The following is a 20206-nucleotide window of genomic DNA, read 5'->3' as shown; positions in this document are numbered from 1 at the left end:
TCCCTTTCCCCCGCCCAGAGAATCTGCCACGCCCATGCAAACACTCGAGATCATTAACGTTACTTGTGAACGAGTGAACACTGGCAGTTTCTCAGTGTTTGGATGTACAAATGAAAACAGAAGTCTTTCTTCAGTTCCTTCTGATCTGTGATCATTGATTTCTTATGTGTAGCTTATTATTTATTATTTGTGGACACGCAGCGGCTTCTCTCTCTCCCGACAGAACAGTGTTTTCGTGTTTTCTATCTTGTGAGTCAGTGTTTTTGTACGTCCTTGTCGCGTCTATCTGTTCTAAAATGTGCATACAGTCTTTTCTGTTTAACATCAGCAGTCACATCTTTAGAGATAAACTTCACACACGCCGAAGCTCGGCCTCCAACATCCCCGACCCCCAGTACTGCATCTGGCCCACAGCGGAGGCACCAAACGCGGCGTGAGATTAAGCAGAAGGAGGGTAAGCGTGAGGGTATCCGGCTAGGCTAGCCAGCTTTCCCCACAATAAACTGGATTACATTCGATTACAGCTGTTGTGTCTTTGTTTGCGCTGTGTAACGTTACTCAATGCGCGTCAAAGACGCTATTCATATGATTGTAACATATCTAGAAATAATGCTATACTCAACACTTACTAACTCGTTCATCTCGCTGTAATGGTACATTGCATGTGTTACAAAGTTGGTAGAATAATGATGAAGAGGACTCGGTGTGACTGGGACTCGTGTTTATTCAGAACTCTCAGATACAAACACAATAAACTCGCGCTGACTGACAGCGCTCTCATAACTCAGTAGTTACTATAAATAACTTTGTTAGCAATCGCTTCGTCTCCGTGATGTCCGGTTCGCGAACGAATCATTCTTTTGAATCGGTTCTTTTTAGTGAACCGAACCAGTTCACCAAATCGGACTGAATCGTTCTAAACGGTTCGCGTCTCGAGTCAGCGCTGATCCATAATTTACTAAAGTTACTAACTTTCTGACATGAGTGACAGCCCCTCCGACTAGAAATAAACTAATAACCTGAAGTATATGCTAGTAACTACAACAGTTCACCCTGAACTGAGACATGCTGAGAGAACTGATGAGAAGTGAACAAACACAGGTCCATCCGTCTCTCTGGCAGACTCGTGCCTGCTCGTGCCTCGTTAAACCACCCCCCCCTCCGCTCATTTAAAATGCAAAGATGTCAGCCAATCACAACAGTGGGCGTTTTTACTGAAGTCTCACAGCAGACACGCCTCTTGAAGCAGGGCATTCAGCCACAGGGCAAACAGCAGTATAGAAAAAATGCCTTTTATTTCTAAATTATGACATTTTATGATGTAAAAATCATACTAATAATATAAGTACACCTCAGAAAACACTATAAAATAATAGAAAAATGCCATGCCATGGGACCTTTAACCTCTACAAAATACCACATTTGCCCGTAGCCTACATTTTTTATATTACCAGTTATTATTAACAATGAATTATTCCCAGTTATTAACTGCTTTTATTTGTTTGTTTCATTTTCTTGTGCTTTGATATAATTCTGCATATCAAAACAAAAGGGTTTGGGGGTAGGGTTAAGGAATCTAAAATGTATTTATTTAAATTTATTTAAAGTTTTTTTTTTGTTGCTGTAAATAAGTTTACGTTAAAATGTCAATATGTCCATCTATGTGTTGTACCTGTAAATGTTACATATTAATACCTTTCGTCTGAGGACACAAGGCAGTGCTTCCTCAAACATATGTGTTTAATGTGTCTTCAAGATCTTCTTTTAAGAAAGGGTTGAATTTAATAATGTGAGAATAAAATAAATGGAAGTAGGCTATGACTTCAGTATTACATTTTAGCAGAAGAGTTTGTCTATAACACTGTTAAGAAGTTTCATCCAATCAGAGCGCTGTTTACTAAGTGACGTCAGTCAATGCCTAGCAGTCAGCAGAAGACGAACTGAATAGTTGTTGCTATTTGACATACATTTGTGTCTTGTATGTTAACATAATAACGTTTCCGTGTCAAAGGATGGAGGATGGAGGAGAGGAAACGAGGAGAGATATTGAGAAGCACCCCCTGAGAATTTATAAGTGAATTTTGTCAGACAAGCAAACAACCAAAATACCACAGACAGACAGTTGGTTCCCAGTGATCAAGCAACTTCAACATAAGTGTCTGTCAAATACCCAAATCAGGATTTGATTAACAAGAACCTGACAGGAGGAATGACAAAATTACATATCTGGATTTAAATAAAAGAAGATAAGGAAAGATTAAAAAAAAAAAAAAATCCCCAGGAAACATGAAATCATCTCCATCTGTCTCCTGGTATTTCGTTTTCCTGAACTCATATATTGATTCCACCAGGGGGCATCTGCAGTCAAGCTGGAGAACTAACAATGAACAGTGGGCCCATATCTGTGCCAAAACTCTTGTCACTCCTCCCCTTACACACACACACACACACACACAAAAGGAATGTGATACGTGCAACAGATCAGTCTTCAGCTGACTACACACCAGAGACAGACGTACAGATCTTTCTATTTCCTTCAGGGGAGCAGGGGGGGAAATCAAATAGAAACATGGATCCCAAATACTCATCTCAGAATCCTGAATTAGGGCAGCCTTTACTTGCACTGCAGGACCCTCCAGAGTACTCCAGTGTTGGATTCCCTCCCTCTGAGAGCTATCCCAGCACTTCAGGTCAGCCTGTGCAGCAGTATGGAGCTCCGACAGCACCTTGCCTGAGCACCCAAGGGCCATATCTGGTGCAAACTGTGGTCTCTGTGCAGCCTCCAGTTAATGTGTCCTTCACTCCACTGGCCAAACCAGAGAAAGATTACCTGTGCTATTCCATCTTTACCCTGCTGTGCTGCTGTTTACCTCTGGGATCGGCTGCTCTTGTTTACTCAGTCACAGTAAGTATTGCTTCATACACTGGTCTCACCTCACTTAGCATATTTACAACTGATAGGCCTACTCTTCAAAATAAATAAATAATTTAACCATTAGTTTAAAATATTATAGAACATAACTATTGTTTTAAAAGTGATCACTTTATTTTAAGGGCTAAACTTCAGAGGGTCACGGTTCATGTCAAAATAAAGGAATCAAAGTGGAACTGAAACAGACAATAGAGACAGTAACGTTAGGCCTTAGTGGTAGGAATATTTACCAAGGTTCATATTTCAGTGTTCAAATAAAGAATGACTTAGGCCTACATCTTCAGAAATGAGTCTTTATTGTTTACAGCCTGCATTTTAATGGTCATTTAAAGTCATGGACCAAGGTTTAATTCAAATCAAAAAGAGTTTGCCATTCGAATCAACATTGTGACGTTGTTTGAACCTCTGTATGTTGTTATCCTTTTTACATCAGTTTACATTAAGCCTTCCGTTTTTAAAGAAAGGGTGTGGCGCGATATGGAAAAACAACTCTTGAGTTGCTGTCAATTTACAGTAGGTCCTTTTCTCTCTCTTGAGTTAAAAAAGAAATAAACATAACAAAATAATAGGAATTTTATATTATTATTATAATAATAATAATTATTATGCATTACAGAAGTTTAAATACACAAATATCTTCTAGCTATCACAGTATACTCTAAAAAAAAAAAGGTTCTATATGGCACCAAAAATAGTTCTTGGCTCGTAATCATAGGGGAACCTTTTTTAGTGCTATATAGCACCATTTTTGGTGCTTCAGTGGTTCTTCAGCGGTTCTTCAGAGGTTCTTCACCGGTTCTTCAGAGGTTCTTCACCGGTTCTTCAGAGGTTCTTCACCGGTTCTTTGACTAAGGTGCTATATAGCACCTCTGAAGAACCTCTGAAGCACCAAAATTGGTGCTATATAGCACTAAAAAAGGTTCCCTTATGATTAAGAGACTTTTTTTTTAGAGTGTAGCTACTGCTCTCCAATACTTATTCTCCTTATTCTTAACATAAGAGCCATTTTTAATGTTCAAAGCTTTCGGTGTCAGGTATCTTCTCCTGTTTGTTAAGCTGTGCAAAAATAAATCATTATGTTGATGTACATTGTAAACTGGTATTTATTACACCAGACGAGAAGTGCCACGCTGAGCTGCGGTTAATGAAAAGGAAGTAGCCTAGGCTATAAATAGGCTACAGAGAAAATATTGCATCCGTGTTGAAAAATTAATAATACAAATACAGAATTAAATAGTAAACGTGCTCTAAAGTGCTCTAAAATAGCATAGTATATTAAAAAAAAGCGGTCCTCCTGGGACTACGGTCCTGAAACTGCCTCCGATACTCTGGGAGAATTAAGGTTGCTACTGGAAGCCGCCAGGGGGCGCAATGACACTGTAAACACTTCAGATCATGAGACATTAAACTGAGGTCTTCGATATCTGTGTGGATGTTAAAGTTATAAAAAAAAAAAGAGTAAGGGACAGTGTGATATTATGAGAAGGATTTGATGCCCATCTTGTCATCACAAGGGGTTTTGTCTGGATCAACTAGGCCAAAATAAATGTTATTCCCCACTTAAAGCAAGGCACCACATAAGGTTAAACAGTTCACCATACTTCCCCAGTTAATTAATCATTAAGACAAATGTTTTCAGGAATCTGCAAATGAGGCATTAAATACGTACCAGTTTGCATTAGAACAGAATAATTTTATTTAACATATTAAAGTTTTTACAGTGAGGATTTTGGTTATCTTTTTTCCATGAATCAGAATGCCTTAAGGAGATTCTTATCTGCAATTGTTCACTCACTGTATATTTATTATCTTGGTTCCATAAAGCAACATGCAATAATAGATCATGCCAAGACAGTTAATCTAGCCTAGTTGAAATAACTTTTAAAAACAGATTTGAAGGAAGCAAAAACGATATGCGCCAATCCCTGATGTTTAAAAACTCTGTGATATGTTTTACAGCCACTAAATCAGATAAATAATAATACTATATTTGATTTCTCATTTTCTTAGTAGTTCACTGTTTGAGTTGTGTTTTCTTATAGTGTTTATATTCTGACTTGTGAAGACCTTTGATTTGTTTTTATGCATGTCATTTAAGAAAGCAGATTTGTAATATTATTGTAATTTACTTTCACAGACTCGAGATGCTAATATGTTTGGACACCAACCAATGGCAAGCAGAAACTCCAGAATGGCTTGCATCCTTAACCATGTCAGTGTTGCTATTGGCCTCCTCTTTTGGTTGATCATTCTCATCAAGTTCATTCTTTTTGTAAGTGTATAGAAATATCATGTTAGGACACCAAAAGTTATAGATGGTGAGGGTTTTACAAACATAAACACATTATGTTTTTGGTGGTCTGCTTTTAAATGTTAGTGTTGCTCAAGTGATAATTGACATGAGAGCTGTAAGACTCTAAATGTGTAAGGAGCTCCATCTATAGGGCCAGTGAGGAATGATTCAGGATGCTTCATGTAACTCATCTGCATTTTTTAAACAATTAAAGCTTTGACTGTAAATGTATCGTCAATTAAAACATTTGTTTTTCGTCTTGTCTTTGTTATTTCATAGAATAAATATGATATTAACGAATCTTTGTGTCACAATAGTCCACTGAAGGCGAGTTGAACTGAACCCATGAGCAGTTTATTTAGATCCAACATGAACAAAATTCAAAGTTAACACTGACTAGATTTGACCTTGTACTAAAAATGAACAGAACTCACAACAGGGAACAAAGCTACAAGGTATAATGGCAACAAGAAGGCTATTACTGAGGGTGCGTCTCAATCAGCCCCCTAGTTCGGTAGTCAGGGCACTGATCAGGGAGTCAGGCCATGTCCTGATCAGTGCCCTGACTACTGAACTAGGGAGCTGATTGAGACGCACCCTTAGTTAAACAGGACTAGGGAAGCACATGACATGATCACTTGATGGGATATAAGGGAATCACATGACTAACAGAAAACATGACTGAGGCTGAATCCGAAATCGCCCCATATACCATTAAATAGGGCACTATTTGAGGGGGACAGCCATTAGTAGTGGTGTCCGAAACCATAGTGGACAATACACAATAACGAGTGTACAGCCAATGTACACACAGCGGCTGTCCGAATTCACTCCCTTGTTTTCGAACTGTATTAGTGAACTAAAGTAGGGAATAGTGAATGAGGGTTTAGGGGGCGATTTCGGATTCAGCCTATGACTACACTTCAAAATAAAAGACATGAATACATTAGCAAAACCAACAACAGACATGACACTGTAGGCTACCTAGCTTATTTAGCAGTAAAAAACAATTGCTGCCCCAAGAAGCATTACGACCCCTTTTTACGGCTGATATCAAACCACACTCATTGGCTCTCGCCTGCTTCGTCAGCCATGCCAATGTTTCGGTTGCCGTTTGAATTAGAAATGCATGCCTTAAATTCACAGAGTGGATTAGGACAGGGGTTTTCAAACTGGGGTCCTCCAGAAGGTTATAAAGGGTCCCCAGAAAATTTCAGGGAATAAAAAGACAAAGCAAAACCGGTTCAAGTCTACTGAACTTTGTAACTGAATTTAAGAATTGTAAATGTTTGCTTTGTTTTTCTCAATATAGTCCCTTTATCGCACTTACTGGGGCTGTAAGACAGTTTTCTTAACGCAGTACGTGAGCTGCTTTTATACATTTATTATGAAAGTTGCTTATACAAATAATTTTTAATTGAAAATGTTCTTCAGGTTTTACATCCAACATTAAGTATAGCCAATTTAAATTTAGAAGCTATATGTTGTATTTATAATGTCATACTTACTATTTATCTAACAGTTTTTTCATATATAAAAGTATGTGACCCTGGAGCACAAAACCAGTCATAAGTCTCACGGGTATATTTGTGGCAATAGCCAACACTACTTAATATCCTAATGATTTTTGGCATAAAAGAAAAATCTATAATTTTGACCCATACAATGTAAAGATCATGTTCTATGAAGATATATGTATAAATCTTTATTTTTTTTAAATTGACCCATATGGTTTTGTGGTCAGGGTCACATATATAGAAGGATTTTGGGAAGGGGGTCCCTCATAAAAGGTTTATCATATTTGGGGGTCCTTGGCATCATAAAGTTTGAAAACCCCTGGATTAGGATACAATTTTCAGAAATTCATGATTTAAATTCTGCTCTGTACCTCATACAAAACTGTTTTATACCACAGAGAGGACTGCAATTGTGCACTGTCATTTGGACAAATTTTGCCAACGTTTTTCACAAATTATTGTGATTACTTGTCTGTTGTTTTTCTTTATAACTCTACATGTATTTTAAGAAATGGTTATGGGTAGATTTAAAGGTAGGAGTGCGATTAGCAGCTCAAAATATCTTTTTAATGCTATAATGTTACTAAAATTTAAATTTTTTCTCACACATTTCTATCCATTACATTATATATATTTTTATTTACTCTATAAAATTGTTATGTTTGGGTTTGGGGGTAGGGTTAAGGAATCTAAAAATTATTTATTTAAATTTATTTAAAGTTTTTTTTTTTGTTGCTGTAAATAAGTTTACGTTAAAATGTCAATATGTCCATCTATGTGTTGTACCTGTAAATGTTACATATTAATAATTTCGTCTGAGGACACAAGGCATGCTTCCTCAAACATATGTGTTTAATGTGTCTTCAAGATCTTCTTTTAAGAAAAGGTTGAATTTAATGTGAGAATAAAATAAATGAAAGTAGGCTATGACTTCAGTAGCCTATTACATTTTAGCAGAAGGGTTTGTCTATAACACTGTTAAGAAGTTTCATCCAATCAGAGCGCTCTTTACTAAGTGACGTCAGTCAATGCCTAGCAGTCAGCAGAAGACGAACTGAATGCTCCAATGCAGGAGATTAATATCTCCATTTCCTTCTTTCAGTAGTGGACTTATGTGAGCGAGTTAATGACCAGAATGTAAGTTGTTTGTTACCTATTATCCAGTGATCATTCCGATGTGTTTGAAATCAGATTTGAGTACTTTATTGTGATACCACGAGCTTGTTTGTTTACAATCGCGGCAGTTCCCGCTAGCGCCTAAGCGCCAAAGTTCACTCGTGGCATATAACTAATTCCTAAGAGTAATTCCTTCATAGAGTAATTAATATATCTGGATGGTGATTTATATTGTTATTTATATATATTGCGTTATGTGCTGTTTGTTGTAGGCTACTGGCCGTTACCGCCTGTAATGACACTATAATGGTGTCTCTCTTAAAGGGTAACTAAACCCTAAACCAACTTTTTTTAGTTAATGATCTGTCATACTGGGGCTTTATTAATGCTGTTCATTGATTCGAGTAAATGTTTTGACATTTGAGTATAATGTGTTTTAATTCTATAAAATATGGTGTAAAACCTCCAAAGTGCTACCCTCTTAAGGTTGAACGGTGGCTATTAGCGGCATCCAATAGCCACATAGAGGTTAGGTAGCGGGTTCGTGACTCGTTCGCACTCGGTCATCTTCATATTAAAGGAAGACGATTTAGTTTGCCTTTTGTAGTTTTATTTTAAACACATACTAACATGAGTAGACCAGTACAGGTACGGTCAACAGAAAGTTGGCCCCGCTACTCGCCCCTTCCAACCATAACAAACAATTCCAAAAAAGAAATTATAAAGGAAAACGGAAGTGAACACCTGTGCCCATGTGACTGTGAATAACCAATCAGAAATAACAAAGAATCAACGCACTTACATTCCGGCCCCATGATTATTACAAAAAAAAAAAGATAATAATCATCAATTAACAACAACAACAATAAATACATACGAAAACTGTACAACATATAAATTATTTACAAATATACTTATATATGTGTGTGTATGCATTTGTCCATGTAAAAGGAATGTCCGCTTTTCTTCTTAGTCACATTCTTAATGTCAGTCAAAAAAAAAAGGTCCAAAAAAGTCTGTCTATAAATCAGTCATCATGTCAGTATGTCCGTATGTCGTTGAGCGCTCAAAAAAAATCAATTGCAGTCTTCTTCAGATTCAAGAAGTAGACAAATCTTGGTGACTGGTCTGTCTAAACAGTTATACTTTGTTTTAATCCTTACTTGGCGAATCAATCCCCTTTTATCTGGTGTAGTATGAATAATTTTACCCATAATCTATGAGTTTCGAGGGGCAGTATCATTGACAACAAGTACAACATCTCCTACTTGGAAATTTCTTCTCTTTACAAGCCATTTCTGCCATTCCTGCAGCTGAGGTAGGTATTCCTTTAGCCATCTCCTCCAAAACAGGTCGGCCATATACTGTACTTGTCGCCATCTACGACGAACATATAGGTCTTCCTTCAAAAATAAATCAGGGGGTAAAGATGGTTGGGTTCTCAGGAGTAGCAGATGATTGGGGGTTAGAGCCTCTAGATCGTTGGGATCCATAGATGATCTGGTTATAGGGCGGCCGTTGATAATTGACTCTACTTCACACAAAAGCGTATGAAGTCCCTCTTCATCTATACTCTGCCCTCTCAAGATAGAATTCATAATCCTCCTCACTGATCGAATCATCCTCTCCCAGATGCCTCCATGATGAGATCCTGTAGGAGGATTAAATATCCATTTGATACTCTTCTGGATTAGAACATCATTGATCTTATCATGGTTCCAGTTTTTTATGGCTTCTCTCAATTCTCGTTCGGCTCCAACAAAGTTGGTTCCATTATCCGAACGCAATTCTGATACCTGACCACGTCGTGCTATGAACCTTCGCAAAGCGTGAATAAAAGAATCAGTATCTAATGATGCAACCACTTCGATGTGTATGGCTCTTATAGACAAACAGGTAAAAATGACACCATATCGCTTCACAGCACTTCGTCCACGTTTGATCTCAAATGGACCGAAACAATCAACTCCAACTCGAGTAAATGGTGGTTCATCTGGTGAGACTCTACTTAAAGGTAAATTTGCCATCTGCTGGCAACCTGTTGTTCCTTGAAGTCTTTTGCAGATTACACATCTGGAGAGAATTCTCCGTATAGCTGAACTTGCTCCTGGTATCCAGTATCGTTGACGTAGCCTAGCCAACATGTAATTTCGTCCACTGTGTCCAACCTCATGGTGAATATGCCTTAAAAGTAACTCAGAAATATGCAGATCCTTTGACAGAATTATTGGATGCTTCGATTCTTCAGGCATGACTGCATTATCCAGACGTCCATACATTCTTATTACACCTGCCTCAAGCACTGGATTGAGACTATACAGAGGACTACTCCGCTTGACTTCTTCACCTCTCTGTAAAGATTTCAATTCCGCTGGGAACCTCATCCTTTGAGAAAAGCAGACAATCTCCATTTCACTTTTGTCTAGCTCCTCTACTGATAGATGGCCTTCACCCATACCGGACCGTAGTTTACGCATGGTTTCATCAATGCTAACCTTCAGTGGTTGATTAGATTCAGTGCAATCGAAAGATTCCATCAGTTGTTTTCTCTTCTTACTTAGAGCTAGAAGGATTCTCTTCAGCCTAAGAATCCAGGCCACACCCTTCTTCAAACGTGTCCATGATGAGTAATGATTGATAAGCCGTGCAACAGCATCATCTTTCTCCTCAATTTGAAGCAGTAGTGTGTTAACCCCGACTTCTCGCTTGATTTCTGGATCTTGTACCAAACTCCTTTCCAAATCGATTGGGTTGTTTGGCCACTCTTCCTGTGATCTAGTAAGAAAGGGAGGGCCAAATGTCCACATCTGCTCCTCTAGTAAAAGATCAACCTTTAGCCCTCTTGAGGCAAAGTCAGCAGGATTGTTGGCAGAATCTATATATCTCCACTGAGCTGTGCTGGATGCTCTCAGGATCTCTGACACTCTGTTGGCAACAAAACACTTAAATCTGGAAGATTCATTTTGAATATATTTTAAGACAGCAGTGCTGTCGGACCAAAACACTGATTCTTGTAGCTTCATTCTTAGATCCCTTTTCCATAGCCTGTCCATTCGGCTGGCAAGAGTGGCAGCTGTAAGCTCCATGCGGGGAATGGTGGTTGATTTCACTGGTGCCACTCGAGCCTTACCCATCAAAAAGGCAGAATGTACAATGCCTTTACTGTTCTGTAGAAGCAGGTAGGACACAACACCATAGCCTTCTTCACTGGCATCAGAAAAGTGATGCAGCTGAGCCAACGTGACCTCTCCAAACTCTACCGGTTTCAAACATCTTTTCGTCTCGAATTTCTCCAAGCCATGAAGATCTTCAAGCCAGTTTCTCCATCTCTGTACATATTTAATGGGTATAACACTATCCCATCCAATCCTTTCCCTGCAAAGATCTTGAAGAATCTTCTTTGCAGAAAGAACTACTGGAGACAAGAAGCCAAGAGGATCATACACTGCACTAAGCACAGAAAGTATTCCTCTTCTAGTAAAAGGTCTGTCCTTAATTACTACCTTAAATTTGAAGGTGTCAGATTCGGCACACCACTGTACACCCAATACTCTCTCCATCGGGAGCACATCATGGTTCAAGTCAAGATCCTTCACTTCTTTCACCCGTTCTTCTTCTGGTATGGCATTCAACACACCATGACTGTTGCTCATCCATTTGGTAAGATGAAAACCACCTTTAGCACACATTGCATGGAGATCCTTATATAGTTGGATCGCATCAGATTCTGTGAGAACTGAAGCAAGACAATCATCAACATAGAAATGATTTCGGATTACCTCTGCTGTTTTGCAATTAAACATGTCTCCATGGTCCTCTGCACATCTCCTGAGTGCATAATTAGAACAACTTGGGGACGAGGAAGCTCCGAACAGATGTACAACCATTCTGAATTCCTCCAAGTCCTTACTCAAGTCACCTTTTGACCACCACAGAAACCTCAAAAGGTCAGAATCTTCTGCGGGAACCTTCACCTGATAGAACATGGATTCAACATCAGCCATTAAGGCGACAGACTCCATTCTAAATCCTGTAAGGACACTTATTAAGGTGCTCGTCAGGTCTGGTCCCTGAAGTAGTTGTGCATTCAGTGATACTCCTTGGAAGGAGGCACTACAGTCAAAAACCACCCTGATCTTTTTCTTTTTTGAATGGTAAACCCAGTAATGCGGTATATACCAAACTCGGCCATCATGCCTTTCGAGTTTCTCCACAGGTATCTTTTCCGCATATCCTTTGGAAATTACCTCTTCCATGAAAGCAGTATAATCTGCCAGAAACGTTAAATCTTTCCTGAATTTCCTTTGGAGGTTCAAAGCCCGTTGTTCAGCAACAATTCTGTTGTTTGGAAAGACCACATCCTTATTCTTAAGCGGCAAACCAATGCTGTAATGACCATCTATTAGTTTTATAGACTGAGATACAAGATCCATGAACTGATTATCTTCTTTAGACATCCCTACCATCTCATCCAGTGCATTTTCCGGGAAATCAGTCTTAAACTGTTGTTTCCAAAGCTCATCCAATTTTGAGACCGAGATCCTGTTTACAGTCACCTGAGGTTGATCATTACAGAAAGTTCCATCCTTTCCCATTCCTTTAAGTGGTCCATTTACCGTCCATCCAAGTATGGTTTTTACCGCATATGGTCCATTCCTTTGGCTACGAACAACCTGCCATGGCTCCATTGCCTCTGGTACATTTGCTCCAATCAAGAGTTCAACTCCTGATTCAATTGAAGGTAAGTGTAGGTGATTCAAATAAGGCCATCGAACAAGATCACTCTGCATGGGAATATTAGAATTGGATACTGGCATACTCTTCTGAGTATAAACTTCAGGAAGTGAACAATAATGTATCTGGTCCAATCCTGCCACTTCTAGTTCCTTAAGAACGTAACTAGAAACCAATTTATCCTGATTCATTGTTTTGAGCAGAATATTCACCTTTTTACCTGAAAGGTTAAGTTTATTCATGAGACTTTCTGTACAGAAGGTCGCTGAGCTGCCCGGATCTAAAAAGGCATAAGTTTCCACAATCTTGTTCCCATTTTTAGATTTAACACATACCGGAAGAATGGACAAGGCACAAGCATCTTCACCGGCCCCAGTAAGACTACTGGACTGAACTGAAATCAGAGCGCTACCTACAGTTTGCTTTGGTTCCTCTGATTTATCCCGCTGGAGGACATGAAGGATGCTGGGGTGTTTAAAGCCACACACCTTACATGTAATCCGCTTCTTACAATCTCTACTAATGTGGCCTATACCTAAACAGCCAAAACAGATTCCTTTCTTCTTCAGAAAGTCCATTTTTTCTTTATGGGGTTTTTTGGTAAGCACAGTACAGGAATTCAAGAAATGTTCTTCGCCGCAATAAAGACAAGACAAGCCTTTGTTCGTTTTCCTAGTGTCTTCCAATCCTGCTACAGAGACCGTGGTAGCGAAACTACTTCCCTTAGGCTTAGAACGGATCAAGCTTCGACCTCCACCAGGAGGAGCCTTAACAATGTTTCCAAACACAGGATCAGTAGCAATTTTGACTTGCCTTTCTACGAAATTCACAATGTCTTTAAATGTTGCTTGTTCGTTACGGCTTTCCTGCAAATCACACGCCACAGCTCTCCATTTGTCTCTGAGCTTAAATGGCAACTTGGAAAGAATAATTTGCATGTTAGTAACCAAGTTTAACTCTTTCATATAACGAACGTCCTCCATGGCATTACAGCAAGCTCTAAGACAAAGATGATAATCTTGTAAGGCCTTGTATCCTCAGGTCTTATGGACTTCCAAGAGAGTACTTTATCCATATATGCAGAAGATATTTTAACTTCATTTCCAAAGTGTTCCTTAAGTAAGGCTTTGGCCTTCAAATAACCCTGTGTAGAAGCCATATGTTGACAGCTTCTTACAAGTTCTCTTGGTTGACCTCGGGTATACTGCTCCAAAAAATAGAAACAGTCACCATAATCATTTACCCTTCTTTCCACAATCTCCTCAAACGATCGTATGAAGCTTTGGTATTGCAAAGGATCTCCATCAAAGGATACAACATCTCGGTGAGGAAGTAATGAAATATTGCGTTGCTGAACCAACATGGCAGTGATGTCATTTTGTTTCTCCATAAGACGCAATATACTTTGTTGTTCTTCATCAATTAATAATGGTCTTGAAACAGATACATCATTACTATTGTTACAGGGTAACTGCCCATTCATTGCTGTAGCTGACTGTACTGGTGTTATGTAATTTGGTTGTAACACATGAGGCTGAGAGCTGCTTTGGAACACATGAGGCTGAGAGCTGCTTTGGAACACATGAGGCTGAGAGCTGCTTTGGGACACATGAGGCTGAGAGCTGCTTTGGGACACATGAGGCTGAGAGCTGCTTTGGGACACATGAGGCTGAGAGCTGCTTTGGGACACATGAGGCTGAGAGCTGCTTTGGAACACATGAGGCTGAGAGCTGCTTTGGAACACATGAGGCTGAGAGCTGCTTTGGGACACATGAGGCTGAGAGCTGCTTTGGGACACATGAGGCTGAGAGCTGCTTTGGGACACATGAGGCTGAGAGCTGCTTTGGAACACATGAGGCTGAGAGCTGCTTTGGGACACATGAGGCTGAGAGCTGCTTTGGAACACATGAGGCTGAGAGCTGCTTTGGGACACATGAGGCTGAGAGCTGCTTTGGGACACATGAGGCTGAGAGCTGCTTTGGGACACATGAGGCTGAGAGCTGCTTTGGAACACATGAGGCTGAGAGCTGATTTGGGACACATGAGGCTGAGACTGTGATTCAACATGCGTGTCAATTTGAACTGATGCAACTGGCATCGAAATTGAAGAAATCATATCATAATTTTCCTTTCTTTCTTCCAAATTAATGCGTCGTTCTGATGCAGCAGACCTGTATACATTAGCTTTAGCCATAGACACAGCTAATTTTATTTGAAGATCAATATTTTCCTTCTTTTTCCTTAAACGCTCTTCTTCCTCTTCCACAGCATGCTTTTGTTGCAGCATTTGCTGACTGGCTAATAAAGCTGCCACTTCAGCTTCAGCTTGAAGACGAGCAGATGATGCAGATGATCTACTAGATCGTGAACCAGAAGAGGAGCTCCCTTTAAGTGATTTTTTGCTGTATACATTCGAGATGCTATCAGTTGGTTTGATCTCATCCATGAAATGCTCACAGGTCAATACATTACATTCCTCACCTTTCTCACATTGATTCAAAGTGTTTGAATTTACATTAGAGGTTGCAACAGGCAACGGATCATTTGAAGCAGTTTGCACTTGAGCAGCCATGGTCATTGACTGTATTCCGTCTATTGCAGAATGAGATGACAGAGGACATTCATTACTCTGTTCGGACACTACTGCTGTAGTTTGAGTCAGTGACGTTGTCCTACGTTCAAGATCACACAGCCATTGCTCCACATCTTCTATAAACCCTTTGTTGAACCGTACAATTGAGCCATACCATTCATTTTGCTTCATTTGTTCCTCAACAGGAAGTAAAGGAATTACATTCTCATGCAACACATTGACATCATCTCTTAAAAGTTTCAGTGTTTCCAGTAGAGGACGAACCATAGATGAATTTTCATTATTTTGCATAAGCTTTTTTGTTGAAGCAATCACATCTTTTATTTTGTTCACCTTGGATTTACGGTCCCTCTGTAGCGATTCGATCTTTAACTCCCAAGCCTTTGCGGTGAGCTTACGCTCCCTTTTGCTCTCCATAACCGCGTCACCAACATCCTCATCCATTTTCCTTCATCAAAGAACTCAACGGCACATGCCACTTCCAAAGCAATCAGTTCAATCACACGCGATAATGCGCAAATCCCAAAGCTGTATGTCACGCAAGACATAAACTACGCGTTTGACTCCACCGTAGTTTATCCAAACAACAACAGACGCTCCACGTCAAGCACAACCAGCAATAACTCCTCCAACCGACCGGCAGCAACAGCTTAATAATAAACTGATTCACATACCGGTTCAAGTGCTGTGCATCTCGTGTCCGTTCCACTTGCAATCCACAACTGCTTCCCTGTAAAGCGCGTGAATGGAATCTCTTTGAAATGAAGCGCCGTTTTCTGTTGACTAATGTTAGCGGCATCCAATAGCCACATAGAGGTTAGGTAGCGGGTTCGTGACTCGTTCGCACTCGGTCATCTTCATATTAAAGGAAGACGATTTAGTTTGCCTTTTGTAGTTTTATTTTAAACACATACTAACATGAGTAGACCAGTACAGGTACGGTCAACAGAAAGTTGGCCCCGCTACTCGCCCCTTCCAACCATAACAAACAATTACAAAAAAGGAAATAATAAAGGAAAACCGAAGTGAACACCTGTGCCCATGTGACTGTGAAAAACCAATCAGAAATAACAAAGAATCAACGCACTTACAGTGGCTACTGCAGTTGAATGTTCCTATTGGACGTTGTGGTACATCATGACGTAGGATGGTACCTCCAACAGCTAACTATCCGCCCCCTAGCACGAGCTCACCACGCCCTCAGAAATGTTTCCCCCAATCACATGATGAGAATGGCTTCACTCCAGTATGAACTGTCATATTACATGAAGTAGAAACATAATGAATGAAACTGACTTGACACTTGCTTTAACATTGTATTGAAGAAAATACGGTTAAATAATGCAGTTGTCAGTACACGTCAGGCTTTTCTTGCGATATTATTGCCGCCCGTCATGTGTACAGATAATTTTCATACATGACGTGCTTTCAAACCCTGACACGCAAGTGGTTGCCGCGGACACAGATAGATTAGGTCAGTTCTCTTGCACGGCTGCTTCACTAGCATCGTCTGCATCGGGAGTTAATGCAGTTTGAGCCAGCGACTCGCATTGATAAGGCTCTGGGTTTGTGTCTACAGACAATTCACCCTCCTCCACTTCAGGTGAAGGTAGGAGAAATGACCACTCTGTTGCAAAGCTGGCGTCACTCCAGTCATTCTCCATCTCTGCGACTCGCGAGTCAGACAGCTGTCAATCAATCCGTCACTGCGTGTCTCAGGTGCACGCCCTCTGCTCAGTCCCGCCCGCGGTTCATCCCTTCTGTCTCCGCTGGGCTCTGCCCACTTTTCCAGCATTTTTTAAAATTTGCCAGTGGGTGGAGTTAAGCTCTGAGCAGGGGTTTAGTTACCCTTTAATAACTCACTCCACATGTGGACTGTAGGCGCCATCTTGTGGACTAACTAAGTACTGTAACAACTTGAATAATGAAACCAGTTTATTGCTTATGTGAATGTTACTAATTATTTATATTTAATCTTTATTGTTATCCTTTGATTATTTCAGACCACTCACTGTAACCACTCACTGTACCCATTCAACTGAATCATAAACTCCAACTTTGATTCAACTGAGTCTTATGTGTTCTTGCCGACACACCAGTGCGGATACAAAGACACCTCTTCCAGTACAAATACAGTCCTCAATTAAATCTACAGAACAATTTGGTCCTTCGAGCCGGATAGTGTGTCTACACTGGACTAATGATGTCAGAAGAGCAGAGCCTAGATTACCGAGTCCATGGAGCACGCCCTAGACGTTCAGTTCGTCAACCAGCTTGCTTACAAGACTTCTAGTTGCAGTATGCTGGGCTGCCTAGAGCTAATGTTTCCCTGCCTCCCGAAACACTGCAACCACATGTGTCACATGAATTTCAGCAGGATGATGGAGATATTCCTATGGACCATCCATATGCATCCAGTACTTATCATGACCAAAGGGAAGGAACTGTTGGATCACCTGATTCTTTGGAATCCCTGTAAGGATCGGTTTTGTTGCTAAGACAAAAGCTGAGATACAAACCCCAGCAATAGAACAATAAAAGTAACTAATCTTGAGAGAAAATCTCACAGAAATTGTGGGACTCCACCCTGATGAAACATTTCTCCCCCTCCCCATTTTGCCCTCTCCTTGCCCTGTTTTCAAGTCACCAAATTCAGATATACCAGTGATGATGTATCTTTTAAATCTATTGTTTTATCCCTTTCATGTTTGATGTTTTTTTAAAGGTCTCGGTGTGAATGGTAAAATGGTCTCAGTTTCACTGCAGTCACTAGTAGTATTAGAAAGATTGAAAACTAATGAGAATTCAGTTCTCCTTTTGAGGAGTCTCTTCAAAGATATCTAATCCACTCCCCCAAAACCAGGTGTTTGTGTTGCAAATATTTACAACCCTTTTGTTCTAGTTGGAGTATTTAAGGCAGAGTAACCTAGCTTTCAGTGGGAAAAAAATCTGTAGCCAGAACCCCCATGTGGTGCTGTGTCTGTGACACATACACGACATGTAGACTATGAGCCAGACAAGATGACTCTTTTAAATTATTTTCATATTGCTTTGCAATTGTGTTTTATGTTTTTACGCTGATCAGTTGTGTACCATGGATTCTTGTTTACTTATTTACTTTTCCTGTCTGGCCAAAATAAATGTTAATCTTGACTTATCTTGTATTATTCTGAAATCATTTTTTTAGTATGGATCGATATAGACTCCTTAATTACCGCAAAATCTAGTGTTATGATAGATCAAACCGATGACGGCATGACTGAAGCATGGGGCGCAGCGTGTGCGATATTCCGATTTCTGACTATCGCTGGATTAGCAAATTGTAGTCCGTGGTTATGACTAAAATTACACTTTTTGTTGAGTGAGCATGGGCAACCACTTAAAGGTAACATATCCACTCTGCATCCTCTGACTAATCTCAGAAGTAACCATTTTGTGTCCGTGAATGCACGTCCGGATGTGTCTGTTTCTCTGCGATTTTGGGTCTCTCGATGAACGAATATGAAAACTAGGAAGATACAAAGAAAATCAACGATCTAAATTAAATCGCAACTAATCTTAAAATCAGCTAATAAACTCTAAACGTAACACACTTTATGGAGTCACATAAAAGATAAAATTATTAATGGAGTCAGATTTTAAATGAGATCTCAATAAATTAAGAGAACTTCACCAAAATGCTGAAAAGGCTTACACGCAGAATTCCTTTTGACCAAGCCATTAGCATCCGGTTTTTGGGCCAAATGGATGGAAGTTTACATCCCCACGTCTGGCCTTAGAGCCTTGGTATCTTACCACAGATCGGTGGAGTGAGAGAGATGAACGCAGCTCTCACTGGAATAGACATTCCTCGCCTCCTGACATCCAAAGCACAATGCGTGATCTGGAACAAGAAAATAGACGTCTCCGTGCTGCTCGGTTATCCATGAGGGATGAGATCAGCCAACTTGTAGGGATCCAGAAAAGCATGCAAGAGATGTGGATTAACCAGTCGCAAAGTCAGAGGTCAATTTATATGCCTAAACCACAGACCAGAGTATTAACCCCTCCAGTTCCTTTGCCTAGAGTTGTCAGTCGAAAGTTAGAGTCTCCAGTGCCATCACCAGCCCCTAGAGCTTTGCCCATACCTGCACCACGTCGCCTTTCTACACATAAGAATGCAGATCCGTATGCAGCTACATTCAGATATGCACAGCATGCATCTTCATTTCAGCCTGACTCAAATGTCTTTGCTCCAAGTAACGTAGGTGCTCACATTTCCTCAGATACCAGAGTTGCCCAGGTCACATGGCAACCAACGATAGAAATGAGAGCTTCTTTGATCTCAACACCTCCTACTCATTACTCCAGTCCGCTGCATATAGCCCCAGCTAATCACGCAGGGATGCAGACTAACACTTCAAGACAGGAGGTCATTTATAGAAGTCCATAGCCAACCATTCCAGATTTTACCCGCAGAGACCCTAGTGAATTTGCCCGTCTCAAACTAGCCTTGAGCAACCTACTACAGGATGAAGCTACAGAGCTATTCAAGTACCAAGTTTTGGTAGATCACCTGAAGTTAACAGATGCTCGCCTCATTGCTGATTCCTTTTTAAATTCATCCACTCCCTACGCAGATACCCTGGCGGCACTCACTGAACGGTACGGTCGACCTCGCCAGCTTGCTCTGAGCAAAATTGCTGCCATTATGGATGCATCAGATATTCAGCCTGGAGACACTGTAGGTTTTGAATGCTTCGCTCTTCAGATCCAAGCCCTGGTAGGATTTCTTAGGACATTAGGAGCTGAAGGAGACATTAAATTGCATTGTGGATCCCATGTGGCTCGACTTTTGTCCAAACTCCCTCCAGAACAAAGAGCATCCTTCAGAAGACACATGAGTTATGAACCAGGCTCAGTAGACACACCTCTGGATCTAGCAAAATGGCTTAACTTCGAATCTTGGTGTCAAGACCCAGAGAGCTTTGGTGGATATAAGCCCCAGAAAGATAGAGCCCGTTCCCGAGCAGATCAACAGA

The 20206-nt window shown here is 40.3% G+C and overlaps 1 protein-coding gene across 2 annotated transcripts in view; it reads left to right on the top strand.

Annotated features, from left to right (window-relative positions):
* Positions 1-2439: 2439 nt before the first annotated feature.
* Positions 2440-20206, top strand: part of LOC307138486 (proline-rich transmembrane protein 1-like) — a 48566-nt gene continuing 30799 nt past the window's right edge. Inside the window, exons 1-2 of one of the 2 annotated variants that reach the window (XR_013818027.1) lie at positions 2440-2905; positions 5070-5523. Coding sequence is in view for 1 of the 2 variants with exons in the window: in XM_079836806.1 (XP_079692932.1) it covers positions 2570-2905 (336 nt within the window). In the remaining variant the exon portion in view is untranslated. Of the gene's footprint in view, positions 2906-5069; positions 5524-20206 lie in introns of those variants that run through there. The other variant, XM_079836806.1, reaches the window with a different exon arrangement.

Source organism: Gobio gobio (genome assembly GCF_949357685.1).
Source record: "Gobio gobio genome assembly, chromosome: 15".
In the NCBI taxonomy this organism is placed as follows: domain Eukaryota; kingdom Metazoa; phylum Chordata; class Actinopteri; order Cypriniformes; family Gobionidae; genus Gobio; species Gobio gobio.
This window is presented reverse-complemented; position numbering and strand designations above follow the sequence as displayed.